General features: G+C 39.4%; 2 protein-coding genes across 10 annotated transcripts in view; one reads left to right on the top strand and one right to left on the bottom strand.

Moving 5' to 3' along the window:
* Positions 1 to 19,390, top strand: part of Grik1 (glutamate ionotropic receptor kainate type subunit 1) — a 400,993-nt gene that overhangs the window by 143,720 nt on the left and 237,883 nt on the right. The gene's annotated exons all lie outside the window — the stretch shown is intronic.
* Positions 12,503 to 14,242, bottom strand: LOC102549158 (sorting nexin-1-like). Its single transcript, XM_039088768.2, has one exon. It carries the CDS (start codon positions 14,225 to 14,227, stop codon positions 12,902 to 12,904), a length of 1,326 nt encoding a protein of 441 aa, XP_038944696.1. The 5' UTR covers positions 14,228 to 14,242; the 3' UTR covers positions 12,503 to 12,901.

Here is a 19,390-nt window from a genome sequence, read left to right as displayed (position 1 = left end):
TCTCCAGTGAAAGCATTTCTATTAATTATTAATCAAATCAGGCTAACATTCTTCCAGAAAGGCAAGGAGTAAATAAAGTGTTTGTAAAGTATGGTGGTTGTCATCTTGCATTTCCTCCTCCAATTTAGCCTGACAACCCTCTAAAACCTCAGTTCACTTAGAGGTCTCATTTATACTTGTTCAAGTTACAGTTTAGGGGGAAGAAATCCAAGCATTTGAATTCTCCTTTGTCTCTAAGCTATGCTATTGTGAGGAAAAGAATAAGTATGAACCCAAAGTATTCAGTATCATTTGCTACAGTAAAACCAAGAGCAACTCTTGTACACTTAGTAAAGCTAAATTTTATTGCTGCTGTTATAAGGCTTTTCAATTCATTCACTAGGAAAATCTGAATTGAGAAGCTGGTGAGTCATTTTTTCTTGTTCTTTTAAGAGCCTGTACCAATAGTATCACTGAATGTTGACAGAGGAGTTCTAATAAAGCTTATTATCAGGTTGGATCGATTCGAGACTGACAGGCAAGTATATTATCAAAGACAATAGACAGACAGGATATTTAATAAATGCAGTCAATTGCTTAGAGTCCGTACTCAGGGATCATCATGGTTAATAGATGCTATCTATCCTGTATAATGTGTTTTTAACAGAACACTGGGGACTCGTGAGTAGAAAATCAAAAGAAGATAGCTTTTAACTCATTGGAATTAAAAAGCTCAAAAATAGAAAATAGATTTGTTGGGAGTCATCATGGAATAAATGGCTAGACTTCATTTTCTAAAAGCAGAAGATACAATATCTACTCAGAAGAAACCTTAATTAAGGGATGGTTGGGCATTTTAATAGAAAACACTCACTAGTTGAATTTTTCTACTTTATTTTATTTCATCAAAAAAAAGAATGAGAAAGAACAAATGTATATAGGATTGCTTCTTCATTGGGATTTCATAACTTTTAAATGGAATTGTCTTTTCCAAACTGTTCAAAAAATCAATTATCAGTTTATTTCCTTCTTTTATAAATTCAGTCATCCTATTGAAATGGCATGTATACCACAAACTGACTAGAAATAATCTAGTGACTGAAATAATCTAGAAATTATCTTCTTAGTGAAGGAACTAATTTGTGCCGCCAAGAATTTACGACTGACTAAAAAGATGAAGGTCCATATACTTATGCTCATCCTCCTTGTGCACGTATTTCTATTGTCTAAGCCTTTGCTCCAGTGTTAAATTTATAATATAATCAACTGTAGACAGAAGTCAAATATCACTGCTCATAACAGTTTGCCACATCAGAAGTTCACCTGTACACATCAAGCTCTTCATTTCAGAACAATAAGTGGTAAAGGCTTGACTGACAGCAATTGCTCTCAGACCACCAGTGCCTTCTATGTGATTCCATCAGACCCTTCTTCCATAACAAAGACACAAAACATAGCTGAAACATTTTTTTCAGGCAGTCTCACGAAAAGCGTTGCTGCCTTCTACCACACATCACATCACATAGGAACAGAGTGCTTCTGGCATCCTTTCCATGTATTTTTCTTTGCATAAGGATGCTGGGAGGCAGAAGGCAAGTTAATGATTTCTTGAACATTACCAAGTTTTACTTTCTATCATAACGTTAGTCTCTGGTGAACGAAATAAACTTTTGTGATGTATATCTAGATCAAGCTCGGCTAACTGTGTGTGATAAAAATATTTGAAAACACAAAGCAGTTTCTCCCCAATAAAAATGTATGAGATCAGCAGCTGGATCACAAAGTAGTTCATAACATACCTTTTTTGGAAGAAAATAAAACAATGGACCCCTAGTGGTGGTTCACACCTGTAACCCTAATCACACACACACGGGGGTGGGGGGATACTTATACAATTATTTCATGCTGTCAATAATAAAAGTGAACATAGGTAATATAGCAAGAAAAGATGAACAAGGAACAAAAATAGAAGTTTATGGTTTAATGATGTATATCTATTATCAATAATTAGACTGGAGGGCACTCGGTTGTTTTCCAAATTGTAATCTTATCTCCAACTAAAACTCGTGATAACAAAGGTTTCTAAAACCTAAAGCTGATATCCTCAAGACTAAGAGTTCGCCATATTTATAGATATTTTTCCTGTTCTATGAAATACGGAGAGAATTGGATATAATGTCAAGTTCTGAAAGTTGTAGACTTGAAGATATGTTTGCATAAGTTTCCTTAATATGCAGGATTGCAATTGCAAAGTTCGTACAGAATTTGGTATAATTAAAATCTGAGCCCTATCCTTTAATTAAAGAAATGTATCTCAGAATTGGAAACAAACTGAATAAGTTATATCCATTGTAAGACTGACTTAATGTACAAATGTAGACATTTCTAATCACCAGGGAATGAGCAGATTAAGTGAAGGAAGAATAACTTTAGAGAAACTTGTGTAATTCATTTTTTTCTCTCACTACAAAGAAATTTAGGGAAATTCAAGCAAGAGAAGGAAAAGTTGATATGTTAGCCATCAGCAGAGATGATTAATGGCATGCAAAGAATTATGCTTATAGATCTTCCAATGAAAGGATGTAAAAACAAGTTAGTAGAAAGTGTAGAGCTATTGCATCTCAATTTGCCCTTGATGTGACCAGAGATTATATTGCAGAGTGTGAAGCAATGAATTGAGTATCATAAAGTTACCAGTTGTGCTTTCTGAAGTTTGTTGAAATTATTAGAATTTAGGAAATTATTGTAAGAAAGGTTTATCATTGATTCATGTTTAAGGTAATATAATAAGAGAAAAAGAGAATAGTGGTTCACTATGTGAAGAAGATAAAAAGACCTGACAAATGGATCAAAGGTTATCCATAGTTGTGGGTATTAAAGGCCTGAAGGCCTGGAATAGTAGGGGCATCATCTGCTGGGATGTTAAGAATGTAATGTCTTGAGAAGATGCACATTACACTTATGTGAGTTGCTGGACCAGCGAAGAAGAGAAATCACAGATAACCAACAAGATTCCAGAGAATACAACATTAGGAATTCAGAAGCCTCCATTATCAAAGAGACATTCTGTTGCCCTAAGACAGTCTCAATGATATATCTGTTTGCTGGAAGTCAAAATAGGCTTACATTCCACATAGCAATTTATAGGGTCATTCTATCCAAAAGAGTAGATAGAGAATTAGGCTTCTTCAACTAACTGGACAAAATCTGAAACACTGTTATTGTCAATGAGTTGTTAATTTCTCAGAGACACCTTTTTTATGGCAATTTCATTCTAAGTATGAAAATGAATCCATACAATAATCCAAAACTCAATAAACCCAACTGCGTTTCACTCCATCTGGAAATATCACACACCAAGAAGACCTAGGTCTTAAGTTTTATCCAGATGTTCAGATGTGTACAGCAGCTAGAGCTGTATACAGCTTGTGGACTCACAGATTCACAAGGAAGCAGGAACGCCTTGCTTCAGCTTCACTTGAGTTCTTTTGGTGATGTCTGACAGCTGGATAATAAAGTGAGCAGTGATACCTGGGACCAGACCCAAAACACTGTCCTCCAAAGCTTATTTCAGATGGTACAAAGGTTCTCGGGCTGTTGAGGCTAATATGTTCCTCTAGAAGTAATATCCACAGATCTAAATTTTATGATTTATTTTTATTTTTATTCTTGTATACATGTGTGAGTGTTTGAGTATCTGACACATGTGTGAAGGGGCCACAGGGGTCAGAAGAATGTGCCAATTGCCTGGAGTTACAGGGTGGGTTAGGAGAATCAAACTCAGGTCCTCTGGAAGAGCAGCAAGTACTCTTATCTATTGATCTATTTCTCCATGTTTTTATTTGATATCATAATACTCTGTCTTATTAATTTAATAATTATTATTTCTGTAAACTAAAATCTGTTGCGATGTTCCTTTCCATCACTTCCATAAGACTGTTTCATCTGAATATTATGATCTCACTATGATATACACGTGAAAGGTAGGTATAATTGACTCTGTTTTAGTTTACTAAAAAAGACTTTTTAGAGGCATTAATCGCCATCCAGGGTCATTTGGGAGGAAACCAAGGTGTTATCATTGTCTTTCTAATGCAAATACTGTCTGTCAATTACCATCAATTCCTTCTTCATGACTTCTACATGAAACTTGCATTTCAAGTTTAATATCATCAGTATGTGAAATAAATGTCAGAATTTGGACAGAACTGTGGTGAAATGCACTTTTGACTCTTCCAAAAGGATAAAACTGCAAAGAGGGTTGGCAAGGTGTGCAGAATTCTTTGATTTCCCCCAAACTCAAAATTTGACAGACAAGTACATGTGAATTATAAATAAAGCTTTGAACCAAGCTTGTTGGGGGAGAGTTACACATTTTCTGAGTCTCTACTTAGGGAACACATTTGAAAGTGGTCATTTAAAAACTTATTTTTCTATTTCAGCTAATTTGCTGGCATCCCTGTAGTCTATCTGGCTGGTGATAGCTACATTTGAAAGAAATTAAATCCCTGCCAGTAAGAGATGACGGCTTGCCTTCTCCATCTAGTCTAGTGCCCTCTTCAAGGAAGATCAGAAAGCATCAAAGCAGTGATTGGAGGAGGAGGATATGAGGCAGGGAAAGCAGGAGAAGTGAAAACATAAAAAGCAAGATAAAGCTAGAGAGGAAAAGTTGTCTATTGAAGACACTTAAGAGATGGGCATGGTGGCAAACACCTATAACCCCAAAAGCTGAGTGCCAGAGACTTTAGGATTCTGAGTCTTTGGTTAGCCTGCACTACATAGTGATATTCTGGGACACACCACACACACACACACACACACACCAAGGGAAAAAACAGAAAAGAAAAGGAAAATCCAATAAGTCTGGCCAGAGAAAGACACACTCAAAGACTCTAACGGAGAGAAGAGCTCCCATGTGTGTCCGGAGCTGTAGAGGATAAAATTCTAAATAACACTATTTTCATGGCTTCTATTGCAAGAAACTACCTCTGGGAATGTGGCTATGGCCACATAGCATTTTGTTATCCAGTATATTGCAAAGGTAATTGTCCTGTGCTCATGTGATCTGGCTAAATCTCATTAATTACTATGTTGAATGCTGTGTTTAGATACAGTGATATGTTATATGCATTGGAATGACTCATCCTCTACGTGTGTGTGTGTGTGTGTGTGTTTGTGTGTGTGTGTGTGTGTATTGTCATTGATAATCTGAATTTGAGGAAGGGAGTCACATATGCTCTCACACAACAGAGGTGCTTCATTTACAGAGCAGTAGGAAACAATGACATTGAATAGGTTCAATTTTTTTTCAGTACCATGAGATGAAAAGTAGAAATTATTCTATCTCTACCTCAAAGAGACCTATTAAAAATATCAGTGGATATCCTTTCTTTGCCCAGTAAAGCAATTACTACCTGATTTCAGTGGGTTCTGCTAATGGGGTGTTTACATATGTAATGCTACTGCATACCAAGACATGTCACTCTTAGGGAAGGGTGGTCTTGAGATTCCTGGCACATTCCAAAGGCATCCTGCTTCTGGAAGCCCATGAAACTTCTTGCATTGAACTAAGTGAAGGGAATGTTCTAAGAAGACATATTTAATTCACCATAATGGACATTTGGTTATAGTTAAATCACAAGCTTCACCGTCAGCACTCAAATTATACCCATTTAGCTTTCATTTGTGGAGTGCCTACTGCGTACTTAGGGTGAAACTTGCTTTTAGCTATGCTCTGGGATTTCACACATTCAGAGGGCTGTGCCTTTTAGGAAATTACTTCATAGTGGTAGGGAATGACAGCCCAGTGGTCTTAAAGAGTAAATGTATCTTCAGGGAGTCATTTTCTTACCTTGCCTACAAGAAATTTCAAATAATAATGGCCACGAGTAATTTTCTTACACTGAATTTACAATTCCATCATGTTTCATAGGAATGTCCTCCTTCATAAGTTAAGCCATAGGAAAAATAACATATTCCAATAAACATAAATATGGGGTCTACATAATCAGTATAAATAGATAAGTATAGACTTTTACATACATATACACTTAAGCCCACATATGAATCCACTATAGAGTCTTATTTCTTCCTTTAAATTTACATATATAGGTACTACTGTAGAAAATAGCTTTCAATTTGTAAGTGGGTAGAATCTAAATGACTTCCCTAAAATTTGTAATCCCTCTTTTCCTTGCAAAAATAATATATAAGTCATAGCTCTATCTGTGAAGGTTATAGTTATCAAAAAATAGTATAAACAGAAACTTTTGTCCTATCCATTTGAATATCTTAAAAATAACCTAAAACTGTGGAGTGCCTACCCATGTTTTTTTCTATATAGTTCCCATTACCTTGATATGTGCCTGCAAATGTAAGATTTCAGTGTGATCTGAATACAGTTCCACACCAGTCATTGTCACTATTCACACCATAGTCTCATTCAGAAGTTAATGCATTTATAAGGTTTATATTGAAAACTGTCCAACAGATATGTTAAATTACAATTTGTGTGGTTTTTTTTTTCTCCTCACAGCTCTTGCTACATTTGCCCTTTTTGCACTCTCCTGTCTCTCCGACTCTTCACTGGTCAGTCTATCTCCAGGGTTTTCCCTTGCTTTGGCAAGATTTTTACAAAGCATCACTAATTGCCTACTAGCTAAAGACTCCGCGTCCCTTCCTTGTTAAGGTTGATGATCCTTTAAAATCCTGGAGGCTCGCTGCTCATGTAGCTCAATTGTGTATATTGACTGCATCTCGCTTATTAAATTACCTGAACTCTACCATTTACATCACCCCCTCTTTGTTTCCCTCTTCCTGCTGTTACTTAACAAATAGCCTTTCGATGGTCCTGACTTAGCCTGTAAATAAATGCTAGTCTTCCCATTCCCTTTCCAGTTCCCCTGGAGTTACAGTGCAATGCTGTAAACAATGCTCCATCACACAGAGAGATAATGTTTCCATCTTAATATTAGTAAGGACTTACTCCTTTCCCCTCTGGTTTTAGGATTAGACAAAGACAAGGAAGCGTCTAGCAGAGAGCACGTAGTTCCAGCGTCCACACCTTGAGGTTGTGTGGATTCAGATACAGGTTCTGTCTTAGATGAGAACTCACAGCACATTCTCCTTCACCCTAAGTCACATTGAGTCACTTGTGCATTGGTCCATGGCTGCTTCCTGCTGTCGATATGACCTCCTCAGAGCATCCAGTTTAAGTCTACAGCTTGTCAGCTGCTCCCCACTAAGGAACTTCTTACCACACTCAACCACCACAACCTGTCCCTCTTAAAGTGATGACTCCTTTAGAACCTGTGCCTCTACCTCGTATGCAAATCTCCCAACAAAAAAAGAATTCAGGTGTCTTTGTTCACTGGGATATCTATGATTCTGGAGTCATATTTACAAGAAGGTAGCTATGCCTTGCTGGTTGAGTAAAGAGTGTGGTGAACCATCCGAGTTTCCTCGTCTGGTAAATCATCATGAACTGGGTCTTTCCTTGCATTGTTTCCTAAGACATCTCCTATAAGTTACCTATGTCACATATGATGACAGAGGACCCCTGTAGGTATGTCTCCTAGTCTGCTTCCTCCATCCAACAGTTTTCCTTTATCTATGAACTGGACAAGCATTATAGTTTGGAAAAGCAAACATAGTCCAAGGCAGAAATAATTCTTACAAAACAATGTTGCTATTTTTAATACAATTTTAAACTGTCTCTCAGCACCTTGCCTATCTGCCCTTTGCAGCTTTACATATCATTTCCTCTTGACACCCATTCTGAACCCTTTATTCACAAACTTCCATTGTTATGCCTATCCTCTGTTCAAACTTTCTAAGAAGCAGAAAACACATCTGGCCCTAAATAAAGACAGATTTTATCCAGAGAAACCTTTGCAATCAAAAGCTTTTGAAATAAGACAATAGAAGCTACTGGAATATCAATAAAGTTCAGGTAGAAGGTCTCCAAGGAACTAAGAAAAGAGGCAGGAAGGGTAGTTTTCTTTTATAGACAGGAATACTCTAGGCTGGAAATAACCAAGTAAAAGGGAGTGGGAGGAGGTAATGGCTTGATGGACAGGGAAACAAAGGTTGTATTTTCCCAGGAGTGATTTTCAGAAAGCACTGTGGTTACACATTGTAATTAGAGGCAAATTAAGTTCCTGATGCTGTAATGAACAGACAATGGACTGAAGTTTAAGTGAGTTGGATTCACACATTGTAGTCCAGTTGGTCTGTAGGAAAAAATATTTAAGCCAATCACTTGGAAGACAATGAAAGGAAATTTGGTTTTCTGTGTCTAGTTCTCCCTTCAGTAAATGAGATGACCATCCACAGGCATTAGATAATTTATATTCAGATGGGTTATCTGTTTTCAGTATGCTATTCTAGGAACCCGTGTCCTTCTCAGTCTCTACCAGATGTGTTCCTGCTCCAATACTACTGGTCTTGATCCCCAAAATCTACAATACTTCTGAGACCATCTCAGTACCTTCCTCCTCCTTGCTTTTGTGTCTTTCCCCAAGTTAACATTTTACAAAAATTAGCTTGGCCAACTTATTTAAGAAAACAAGACAGTTTCTTCAATTCACCCATTCAAATTCCTAAGACACCCTGTACCATATGTTTGTACAGCACTTATCCCAACATAATATATTGTCTTGGTTGGGAATTTACTGCTGTGACCAGACACCATGACCAAGGCAACTCTTATAAGGACAACATTTAATTAGGACTGGCTAACAGGTTCAGAAGCAGTCCATTTTCATCATGGCAGGAACATGGCAGCATCCAGGCTGGCATGGTGCAGGCTGTGCTGAGAGTTCTACATTTTCACCATAAGACTGCAAGGTGAAGCCTGATTTCCAGGCAGCTAGACAGAGGGTATTAAGCCCATGCCCCACAGTGAAAACCTATTCCAACAGGGCCACAACTCTTAATAGTGCCACTCCCTGGGCCAAGCATATACAAACCATTACATCTATTATACATGCTTGAGCATGTTTGACCTGTCTCCCCTCACTAAACTATCAGCTTCCACAGGGCACAGACTTTGTCTCTTTTTAACGCCAAGTGTTGTCTTTGGTATCTAAGCCTACTGGATGACTCAACAAACAAATAAATGACTGGGGTGGGAAAACTCTTCTGGTACTGTGTCATTGAAAACTTTGCATAAAGATAGATTAATTAATAGAAACTGAGAAGTACTTCATTATAGGACTCCATTATAGGAAGAACCAAATGAAGGACTATGAGAGATGGTAAAAGAAAAAATAGTCAGGCCTACTCAGTTCCTAGCTGCATAAATCACCAAAAAATGTATAAATCATTCAGAGTTATAACCAAATCACTGATGAGATTATATAAACATGTGATATGCTTCTGCCGTGGGGCAAGAACTGAAATGTAGCCAAAAGGGGAGAGAATTCAGCTGTGCATAGAGATAAACCATGTTAAGGGTGGGGGGAATCTCTAAATATATTAGAAACACCAAAAGAGGAAAAAGGATTTAATTATGTTGTTAGAATAAACACATGATTTGTGTTCCAGAACTGAATAGACTGAATTAATCAAATGTCATGGTGACATTTCTAATAATGATTGCACTCGGTGGATTCCATTAGCAGGCTTTACCTGCCAAGAAAAAGTTACAATGTATCAATTAAATAAACAGGAAATTGCCTTCCTCCTCTTCTCCTCCTCCAGATAGTCCATGTATCTTACTGATTTGGTGAGACTTAAAAGCTTTGAAAAATAAGTAAGCATTTACATAAGATTAATAACTCCCTTTGCTTCCCCCAAGAGCCCCAAATCACTCTATGCTGCTTGACCCTAGATTTATTTAATATCTTTTTTATAAAAAGTTTCATAATGATAAGAACAAATTAAAAATGGCTTAATATGTCAGCAAGGATCATGAGTTTCTAATACAAAGTCCTCTGTGTTAATAAATGCACCTGCAGTGTTTCAAAGATTAATGGGAAATGTCTGGGCAGAATTCATTTGAGCACTCCGTTTGCCTGGTTATACTTATAGATCATCTTAAAATCACCTGCTTGAGCACAGACAATGATATCATAAATATGTATTTGAAACTAAATTTAAATTTTAGGAAAGCAATATCCATTCATTAAAGAGGAAGAAACAAATGCATGACAATGAATCTCAGAGAAATGAGAAGGCTGAACATAGAGATGGGAAGAGACTCCCAGGCTCTAGTGCCTGTGAATGCATGCCAGGCTATTATTATTCAAAGCTATGGAACATGGCAATTGTTTCTTTCTAAAGAAACCCTCTTGTCTAAGGGCTTAGTGGGTACAGACTCAATTTCTATGCAACTGTTTCTTAAAACAGTAGACTCTCAAGAAATTTCCCGTATCAAATGAATTTTGTCAAGATGCTCTCATTCTCAGAAGGTGCTTTTGGGAAGTGTCCCGTGGGTTGCCTCATATTAACGCATAAAATGGAATCACCCTTGTCTTGCTCCAACCAGTTGAAGGAAACTTAATGAACTGTGGAGATGCTCCAGAGTTTTCTATCGTAATGCTGAGAGAGAGAGAGAGAGAGAGAGAGAGAGAGAGAGAGAGAGAGAGAGAGAGAGACAGACACAGACACAGACAGAGACACAGACACAGACACAGACACAGACACAAAGACAGACACAGAGAGGGAGGGAGGGAGGGGAAGGGAGAACAAGTAAAAGAAGGTAAATCCAACAATAGTGCTCATTTGATTCAATGTCTATGACACACATGAACAGGCAGAATGTAAGTGTGTTGGAAAAATCAAATAGCACACTAGTGAGTTGAAGGTGAAAGTAACAAGCTTCACCGGGGACCTGGAAAAGTGATTACATTTGGGAAACTTAAATACTCTTTAGGAAAGATTCATGCTGCAGTATTCAAATGGGCTTAAATGATTAGTGTGTTCATAAGGAACACACAAAGGAGAAACAAGGGAAAAATATTAAAGATAGATAGATAGATAGATAGATAGATAGATAGATAGATAGATAGATAGATAAATAAATAACCATCTGACTTTGACAGTGTGTGTTTTGGGGGGAGTGATACTGGAGTGACTTGTCCATAATCCCAGGCATCCTTGGAACCAACAGAACTTGAAAAATAATGTATCCATAGAGACTTCAGAGGGCATGCAGATATGTGGAAGAATACCACATCTCTTATTGACTCCAAAACTGTGAGAGAATAAAATTACTTCTTTTAAGTCACCACAATACTGGTCAAATTTCACTGCCAAAAAAAATAATTAGGAAATATTTTCTGTGGGGAGGTTACTTAAACAGAAGAGAGTACAAGAGGACTCTGACAAAAAATGGATGAGTTTTAATCTTGGCTCACATACAGGCGTACAGGGTTTTGACCTAAATGACAATCAACAAGGAATTCTCCAAAGAAAGATATTTATTGGGGTATGACTACTTATGGGAAGAGCAGATCACATAAACTGAAATATACAAAACACATCTAAACTCTGGGCAGACTTAAGAAGGTTGGATCAAGGACAAGCTTTTAAAAGCCAAAACTGGGGGAGAGAAATACATATTTTAGCATAGCAATCCTAGCCCACATGTTTCGGATAAAGGGGTGTTATCAGTCGGAGGGTGAAGAGATAGTGGCTAAAGATCTATCTTCCTGGAAGAATGGTGTGTAGAAGACTGTAGCCTCTGTAAGTGTGTGGTTCTAGGAGGTCTAGGTGAAAATGCCTCTTATACAACTACACACAAGATTGCTTCTCACACAGCTCTTGACCTCTGGCTTTCCTTGTTGTCATCATTAACTCAGGTGACTCCACTTTGATGCTAATAAGTGTCATATTTCTTTCACAGTGACATGTAGAGCTGTCACTCAGGGTGAGTGCACTGTGCTCACCTCAACATCAACATGACATCTCCTGACACCCGAGCATGGCCATGGACCCTATGACAAGCTTTCATGACAGAAGGATTGCTGTAATGGAGCTAAAGAATTCCTGTCACCTAGTGACATGAGGGCCATCTAATTACATCCCTTATATTTGTGGTGAGGTTAGTGTCTGCAAGCCTACTCTTCAGGCTCTTTTATACAGGTGGAGCTCATGCAATTATAGAGTCAATGATAACGAATAATGATAAAAATATAACTGTTGCATGTTTATTTTAGTACCCTATCTATCCATCATTATCTGAGGGTGTGTGAGAAAATTTTACTCTAAAGCAAATTAATATAATAGGGTGTCAGTAGCCTTCTATACCACATGTTGACTTATCTTCTGATCGCTTCATTTTCTCTGGTGCTGTATTTAAATCCCAAGGCCTCCAGCAGCCATAGTCTTCACCAAACATGAATGCCGTACAGCCTCTAGGTTTGTATAAGTACATGCTATGGTCTGCAAGCAATATTGAATCACCTAACAATACATTTCTTATAATACACCCTATTGTGAAGTGAGCTGCTTCCATATAATAACATAAAAGGAGCTAATTTTAAAATGTGAAAATAAATCTTCAAAGTTCATCCTAGGCTTTCTTTTTTTTTTTTTGATTTTCAAATATTTTATTACATAATCTTTCATGGCACCATCAGGAGTAACAGAAAACGTTATTCCCAGTTCCTAAACCACATCCTGAAAAATATACATTTGTATTTATATATTTATATCACTGTTCCACCCCTAACCTATAACTCCACCACCTATTGTAGGTCTTTTGCTTAAAGCAGGAAACTATTCTCTTAGGTAAGAAAATATATGTGGAAGCTAAATGAAATGTTGGTTAGAGTAACTGGGAACAGTTTGTCTGTGGGGCAGAGTGGAAGGGCTAAGTCCAGCCAAGGCAGGGGTATCAGTTGGGGTCCATCAAGGGGAGGAGGACAGTATATAAAAAGGCAGCGTCACGAAGGTAGGCTCTGGTCTCCTTGGTCCCTCAGGAGATGGCCCTGGCCTCAGGAAGGAAGGCTTCCCAGTATTTTGCCAGCTGCTGCTGGGAATGCAGGAGTGTCTCCAGGTACTTGATCACGTGGTTTTTGAAGTCCTTGGATTTCTCTTTCTCAAATCGTGTCACCTCCTTTCGGACAACTGTTGAAATCCTTTCAAAGTCCCTTTCATACTGAGTCACCCGAGATTCCCACTCTGTAATCTCATCCTTAGCCTGCTGCAGTTTGTCAGGCTTGTTGGCCCACAGCAGCCGAGCCTCAGACTCCCGCTTCTTCTGCAGTGTGGCTTGAGCATCCTGCCAGCGCTGCCATGTCTTCATGCGCTGGTCGAAGGCGGCTCGGACAATGGCCAGGAGGCGGATATAGTCACTCAGGAGTTCAGCCAGGAGGAAGAAGTCATTGTTGGCCTGTTCCTGGTGGAGCTGCTCAATCTTTTCTTCCACCTCAGCCAGTTGGGAGAGTGCTCGAGACAGTGCTGTGTTGTCCTCGGAGCTGCCAAGCATGGCTAGACTCTTGGCAAACAGGGCTGTATTCAGTGCTAGTTCTTTCCTATGGTTGACTAGAGTCTCCACCACAGCGTGCAGCTTCCGTAGGCGCTGTTCCTCACACTCCACCTCCTGGAGCTTCTCCTCGAACCAAATGTCTGATTCATTCATCTTGATGGTCATTTTGCTGACTGCATCTGTAGCTTTGTTGAACATCTTAAGGAGACCAGCACCACTTAGAGCCCGCGTACCTACAGCTCGAGGCAGCTCTTCTTTTTCTAAAAACTCCCTGACATCTGGGTCCTGTAACATGGTAGGATGATTCACAATTCTTTGAAGGTACCTTTCCAAAGCAGCCCTCCGTTTCTCAAGAAACTCTGCAGAAGAAGAATCTTCCTTCCCAACCTTCACCTTTGTCATTCCTATTAGGCTCTTCTCAGGTGGAGGAGGGACAATGAAACCATTCTGGGAGTGCTTCTCTGAGAGCTTCTCATAAAGACCCAGAAAGTCACTGAATCTTCTTTTCACTGCAAACTGCCTACTTCTGAACATCGGTAAGCTTGTCTGTGTGGTGACTTTGTAGGCTACATAGGCATTCATACCGTCCCCGATCTTCTCAGGATCAGTGATACCAACTGTCAAATCAAACTGATCCTCCTGTTCTTCCTCCAGCTCTTCATAGCTTGGCTGTGGCTTAGGAGAATTTGTGGCTTCTTGCGTAGGATGAGGAATAAGTGTTTTGCCTGGCATTGTCTTCTGGTTATTCTGTGTGCTATCCAGGGATAGTTCCACTGTGGCATAGGCAGAACAAAGTGGCATCCCAGCAGGCATGGTGCAGGAGAACCTGAGAGTTATCTGAAGGCTGCTGGCAGAGTACTGGCTTCTAGGCAGCTAGGAGTAGGTCCATCCTAGGCTTTCAAAAGGCAATTATCCTTCCATAGTGGTACTTAGAAAATTTACTTCATAAAATGATTATAACTATTTGAACAAAACACCGATGACTTATGCTCTAAGATCAAGAATCGACAAATGGGATCTCATAAAGCTACAAAGCTTCAGTAAGGCAAAGGGCACTGTTGTTAGGACAAAACGGCAACCAACAGATTGGGAAAAGATCTTTACCAATCCTACAACTGATAGAGGGCTTATATCCAAAATATACAAAGAACTCATGACGTTAGACTGCAGGGAGCCAAATAAGCCTATTAAAAATGGGGTTCAGAGCTAAACAAAGAATTCACAGCTGAGGAATATCAAATGGCTGAGAAGCACCTAAAGAAATGTTCAACATCTTTAGTCATAAGGGAAATGCAAATCAAAACAACCTTGAGATTTCACCTCACACCAGTGAGAATGGCTAAGATCAAAAACTCCAGCGACAGCAGATGCTGGTGTGGATGTGGAGAAAGAGGAACACTCCTCCATTGTTGGTGGAATTGCAGACTGGTACAACCATTCTGGAAATCAGTCTGGAGGTTCCTCAGAAAATTGGACATTGCACTACCACAGGACCCAGCTATACCTCTCTTGGGCATATACCCAAAAGATGCTCCAACATACAACAAAGACACATGCTCCACTATGTTCATAGCAGCCTTATTTATCATAGCCAGAAGCTGGAAAGAACCCAGATGCCCTTCAACAGAGGAATGGATACAGAAAATGTGGTACATCTACACAATGGAATATTACTCAGTTATCAAAAACAATGACTTTATGAAATTCATAGGCAAATGGATGGAGCTAGAAAATATCATCCTGAGTGAGGTACCCCAATCACAGAAAAACACACATGGTATGCACTCACTGATAAGAGGCTATTAGCCCAAATGTTTGAATTACCCTAGATGCACAGACAGATATTAGCCCAAATGCTCGAATTACCCTAGATGCACAGACCACATGAAACTCAAGAAGGATGACCAAAATGCGAATGCTTCACTACTTCTTTAAAAGGGGAATAAGAATACCCTTGGGAGGGAATAGGAGGGCAAAGTTTAGAACAGAGACTGAAGGAACGGCCATTCAGAGCCTGCCCCACATGTGGCCCATACATATACAGCCACTGAACTAGATAAGATGGATGAAGCTGAGAAGTGCAGGCTGACAGGAACTGAATCTAGATCTCTCTTGAGAGACACAACCAGAATATGGCAAATACATAGGTGAATGCCAGCAGCAAACCACTGAACTGAGAACGGGACCCCCGTTGAAGGAATCAGAGAAAGGATTGAAAGAGCTGAAAGGGCTTGAGAGCCCAAATAAACAACAATGACAACTAACCAGAGCTTCCAGGGACTAAGCCACTACCCAAAGACTATACATTGACTGACCCTGGGCTCCAACCTCATAGGTAGCAATAAATAGCCTAGTAAGGGCGCCAGTGGAAGGGGAAGCCCTTGGTCCTGCCAAGACTGGACCCCCAGTGAACGGGATTGTTGGGGGGAGGGTGGTAATGGGGAGGGGAACACGGATAGAGAAGGGGAGAGGGGTTAGGGGAATGTTGGCCTGGAAACCCGGAAAGGGAATAACATTTGAAGTGTAAATGAGAAATACCCAAGAATTTTTGAAAACATAATCGCAGATTTTAAAGTACAGCAGAAAAAGTGTTATGTGCACTCACGTGTACATTGTACACAAGTTCACGGTCTTTCTCAGTCAGCCTCCATTCTACTATTTTCAGGAGAGTCTCTCTCACTTTTACATAGAGTTCACTCCCTTGGCTGTGCTGCCCAACTGCAAACACCATTAACCAGCTGAGCCATCTTCCCTGCCTTGTTTTCTAGTTTTCAATGCAACACTTGGTTCACATTGTGAAGCTATGATGTGTAAATCTGAGGTGAGCAGGCATGATTTGAATGGTGGGAAGAAACTGTGCTCCAGGCCAGAATTTCTTCCCTGCTACCTTGATGTCACATTCATATAAACACTGCTTCCAATTATTTCCCCTTGCCTTCCAATAAATATGTCAAACGTGAGGCCAGTGTGAAAGCATAACAAAAGCAACAATGATTCAGTTACAAAATCCTGAAATACAATATTAAGATGGATAGGAAATCGATAAACCCTTATTCTGTAATTAAAAACAATATATAGACATCAAAAACAAGTTATCGATCTAAAACCACTCACTAAACTAACTCTGCACATACCAGGTATACCTACCCGAATCCTCCCAGTCCCATGCTGCTTGTTTTCCTGGCTGCTTTGATCAACCTGCTTCCACTTCTCCCAGTGCAGGCAGAGATTTTCAGTGAAGTCTCTACATTCCAGGTAGATATACCTTAGCAAAGTGAAATGAAGCCTTAGGCAACCTCTGGGGTATTTAACCCCATGAATAATTCAAAGGAGAGCACCTACTTTCCACTCAGAATGTTAAGTATTTTTCCTGAATCGTCTGTCACCGTGTTTGTAAATATTCCAACAATGTTACTATACAATGGTGAACACACAAGTGAAAGGTGGATATATTTAAGGTTGAAGTATATAAACCTTGGAAGGTCTCCTTAAGCTCATGATGATGGCTGTGAAGAGGGGTGCTGCTAAGTGTGATGATGCCTGAATAGAAATGCAGCATGAAACATCTACCCAACACTAATTCCAAAGTAAACGGAATCTACCTCCCACCTAATGAACTACTCGCACAGCCTATTTCATTGAACACCCCTAATGAAGATGCAACACCTACTCTGAGGTAAGTATAATTAGCCTCATTTTACAGATGAGCAAACTCGGGGTCATAGAAGTTGGATAACTTGACCAAGAACACGAGGCTAATGAGTGCCAAAGCCAAAGTTCAGCTCTACTTTCTGCAAAGCACTTAGTGTTTTAAAGACCAAAATTAGGTGCAGGCTCCTTCACTTGCACCCTGCAGGTCACCGCCGTATACATCATTAACCTTCACCAGTCGAACACCTCTGCCTTGTCAGCAAAACTTAGACAGGAAGATGTTGCTTTTTTATGAGGTCACGTTTTTAAAAAAGATGTTATCTCAGTAAATGAGTGCAGCTTTCAGAATCCAGTTAATTTGGCCCAGCCATTGAGCTGGTAAGTCGTTTGAGAGAAAGACTAGCTAAGAACATACATCAGGAGTTGTATTTGAGTACATTGTGTACTCAACACCTCCAGGCCCTCCCTTAAGTAGCTCTTTGCATGCATCAACCTAAAGTTCTTCTTCTGCTGATGGTTCACATCGTTTTGTCATAGTGGACAACCTGGAGCTCAGGGATGGCTTAATGGATAAGGTGCTTGACATACAAGGATAAGGACCTGAGTTTAGACAACCAGAACTGGTATGGAAATGTCTAGTGGTATGTACCCAAAATCCCGTGGTTCTGGAATAGAGACAGAGAGATTTCAGGTCTTTGCTGGCCAGCCAGTTTGGACAATCAGTGAGCCACAAAATCAGGAAAGATCTTATGTCAAAACATAATAGCAATCAATGTTAGGAGCTAGAGAGGAAAATACCAGATATGTGCCAATCTTGACCTCCACAAGCATTCATCCTGACTTGTGAACACACACACACACACACACACACACACACACACACAAGAATATATTTCTTTTGACTTAGATAGCGAACACAAGCACACGCCAGGAAAAGACCAATTATAGAACTTTGCTTCTTTGTGGTGTTATAATTAGCACAGTGCATGTCAACAGCTGCCATTAAAGATACTAACCCCCAGAAAGACAAACTCACATCTGCTAGCTCCGATAACATTGTATTCATGCAAAAGGAACAATAATTTTTCTGATATGTCCCATCCATTTTTTGCAGCATTAAGAAACTTTGGAATTTTTCTTTTCAGGTAAATAAAAGATTGAAATGCATGCTGCTTTAGGGATTGAAAATAATTCTTGGCAAGTTAGGAAACAAAACATTTCTGGTTGTTTTCAGAGACCCACCTTTAAGCCTGACTTCTCCTGGCTGTGGTTCATCTATGGGACTGCTATACACTAAAACGAAATAGAAAGGCATACTTTCTGGAGTAATTATCTCATGATTAAAAATGGAGTGTTTCAAGGAAGAAGATTTTAAAAATATTTCCATCAAAATCATTTTAATTTGTTACTGTCCCCTATTCTTTGTGAAGTTGTCTTAGGGTTCTACTGCTATGAACAGATATCATGACCACACCAACTCTTAGAAGGACAACATTTAACTGGTGCTACCTTACAGGTTCAGAGGTTCAGTCCATTATTATCAAGGTAGGAACATGGCAACATCCAGGCAGGCATGGTGCAGTAGGAGCTAACTAAGAGTTCTACATCTTCATCTAAAGGCTGCTAGCAGAATACTGGCCTCCAGGAAACTAGTATTAAGGTCTTAAAGCCCACACACAGTGACACACCTATTCCAAAAGAGCCACACCATTTAATAGTGCCACTCCCCAGGCTGAGCACATACAAACCATCACAGAAATCCTCCCACTTGATCATAAAATAAATAAAGGTGTTAAAGAGTAAATATTCAAACCTCAAAGGCCCATTCCTTAGATGGGGCTAAAGTAGCATATGCTTCATAGAAGCTGAGACATAAAGTCAAGGACTTTCATCAGTGGGCCTGTCTGTGTTTCACAACTCATTTGCCCACTGGGAGGAACTGGCCTGACAATATGGGATTCAGCATTTTAATATCATTGATAGGGAAGACTAGAATAAAACAGAGCAAATAATTTCCTCTTGGAAACACATGCAGAAAAGTTCTGATAAGAGTTGGCCCAGGAAGGGTACACAAGACCTGTAAAAAAACCATCTTTAATAGGCAGGTTCCGGTGGATGTACAAGACAGTAACCTATCTGTGTGAAGCAATGAGTTACCTCAGTTTAAGAAACTAAACTTGAGGGGTTGGGGATTTAGCTCAGTGGTAGAGCGCTTGCCTAGGAAGCGCAAGGCCCTGGGTTCGGTCCCCAGCTCCGAAAAATAGAACCAAAAAAAAAAAAAAAAAGAAACTAAACTTGACTATTTTCAGAAATGCTTTCCAGAAA

Source organism: Rattus norvegicus, chromosome 11 (assembly GCF_036323735.1).
Source record: "Rattus norvegicus strain BN/NHsdMcwi chromosome 11, GRCr8, whole genome shotgun sequence".
NCBI classification, from domain to species: Eukaryota; Metazoa; Chordata; class Mammalia; order Rodentia; family Muridae; genus Rattus; species Rattus norvegicus.
This window is presented reverse-complemented; position numbering and strand designations above follow the sequence as displayed.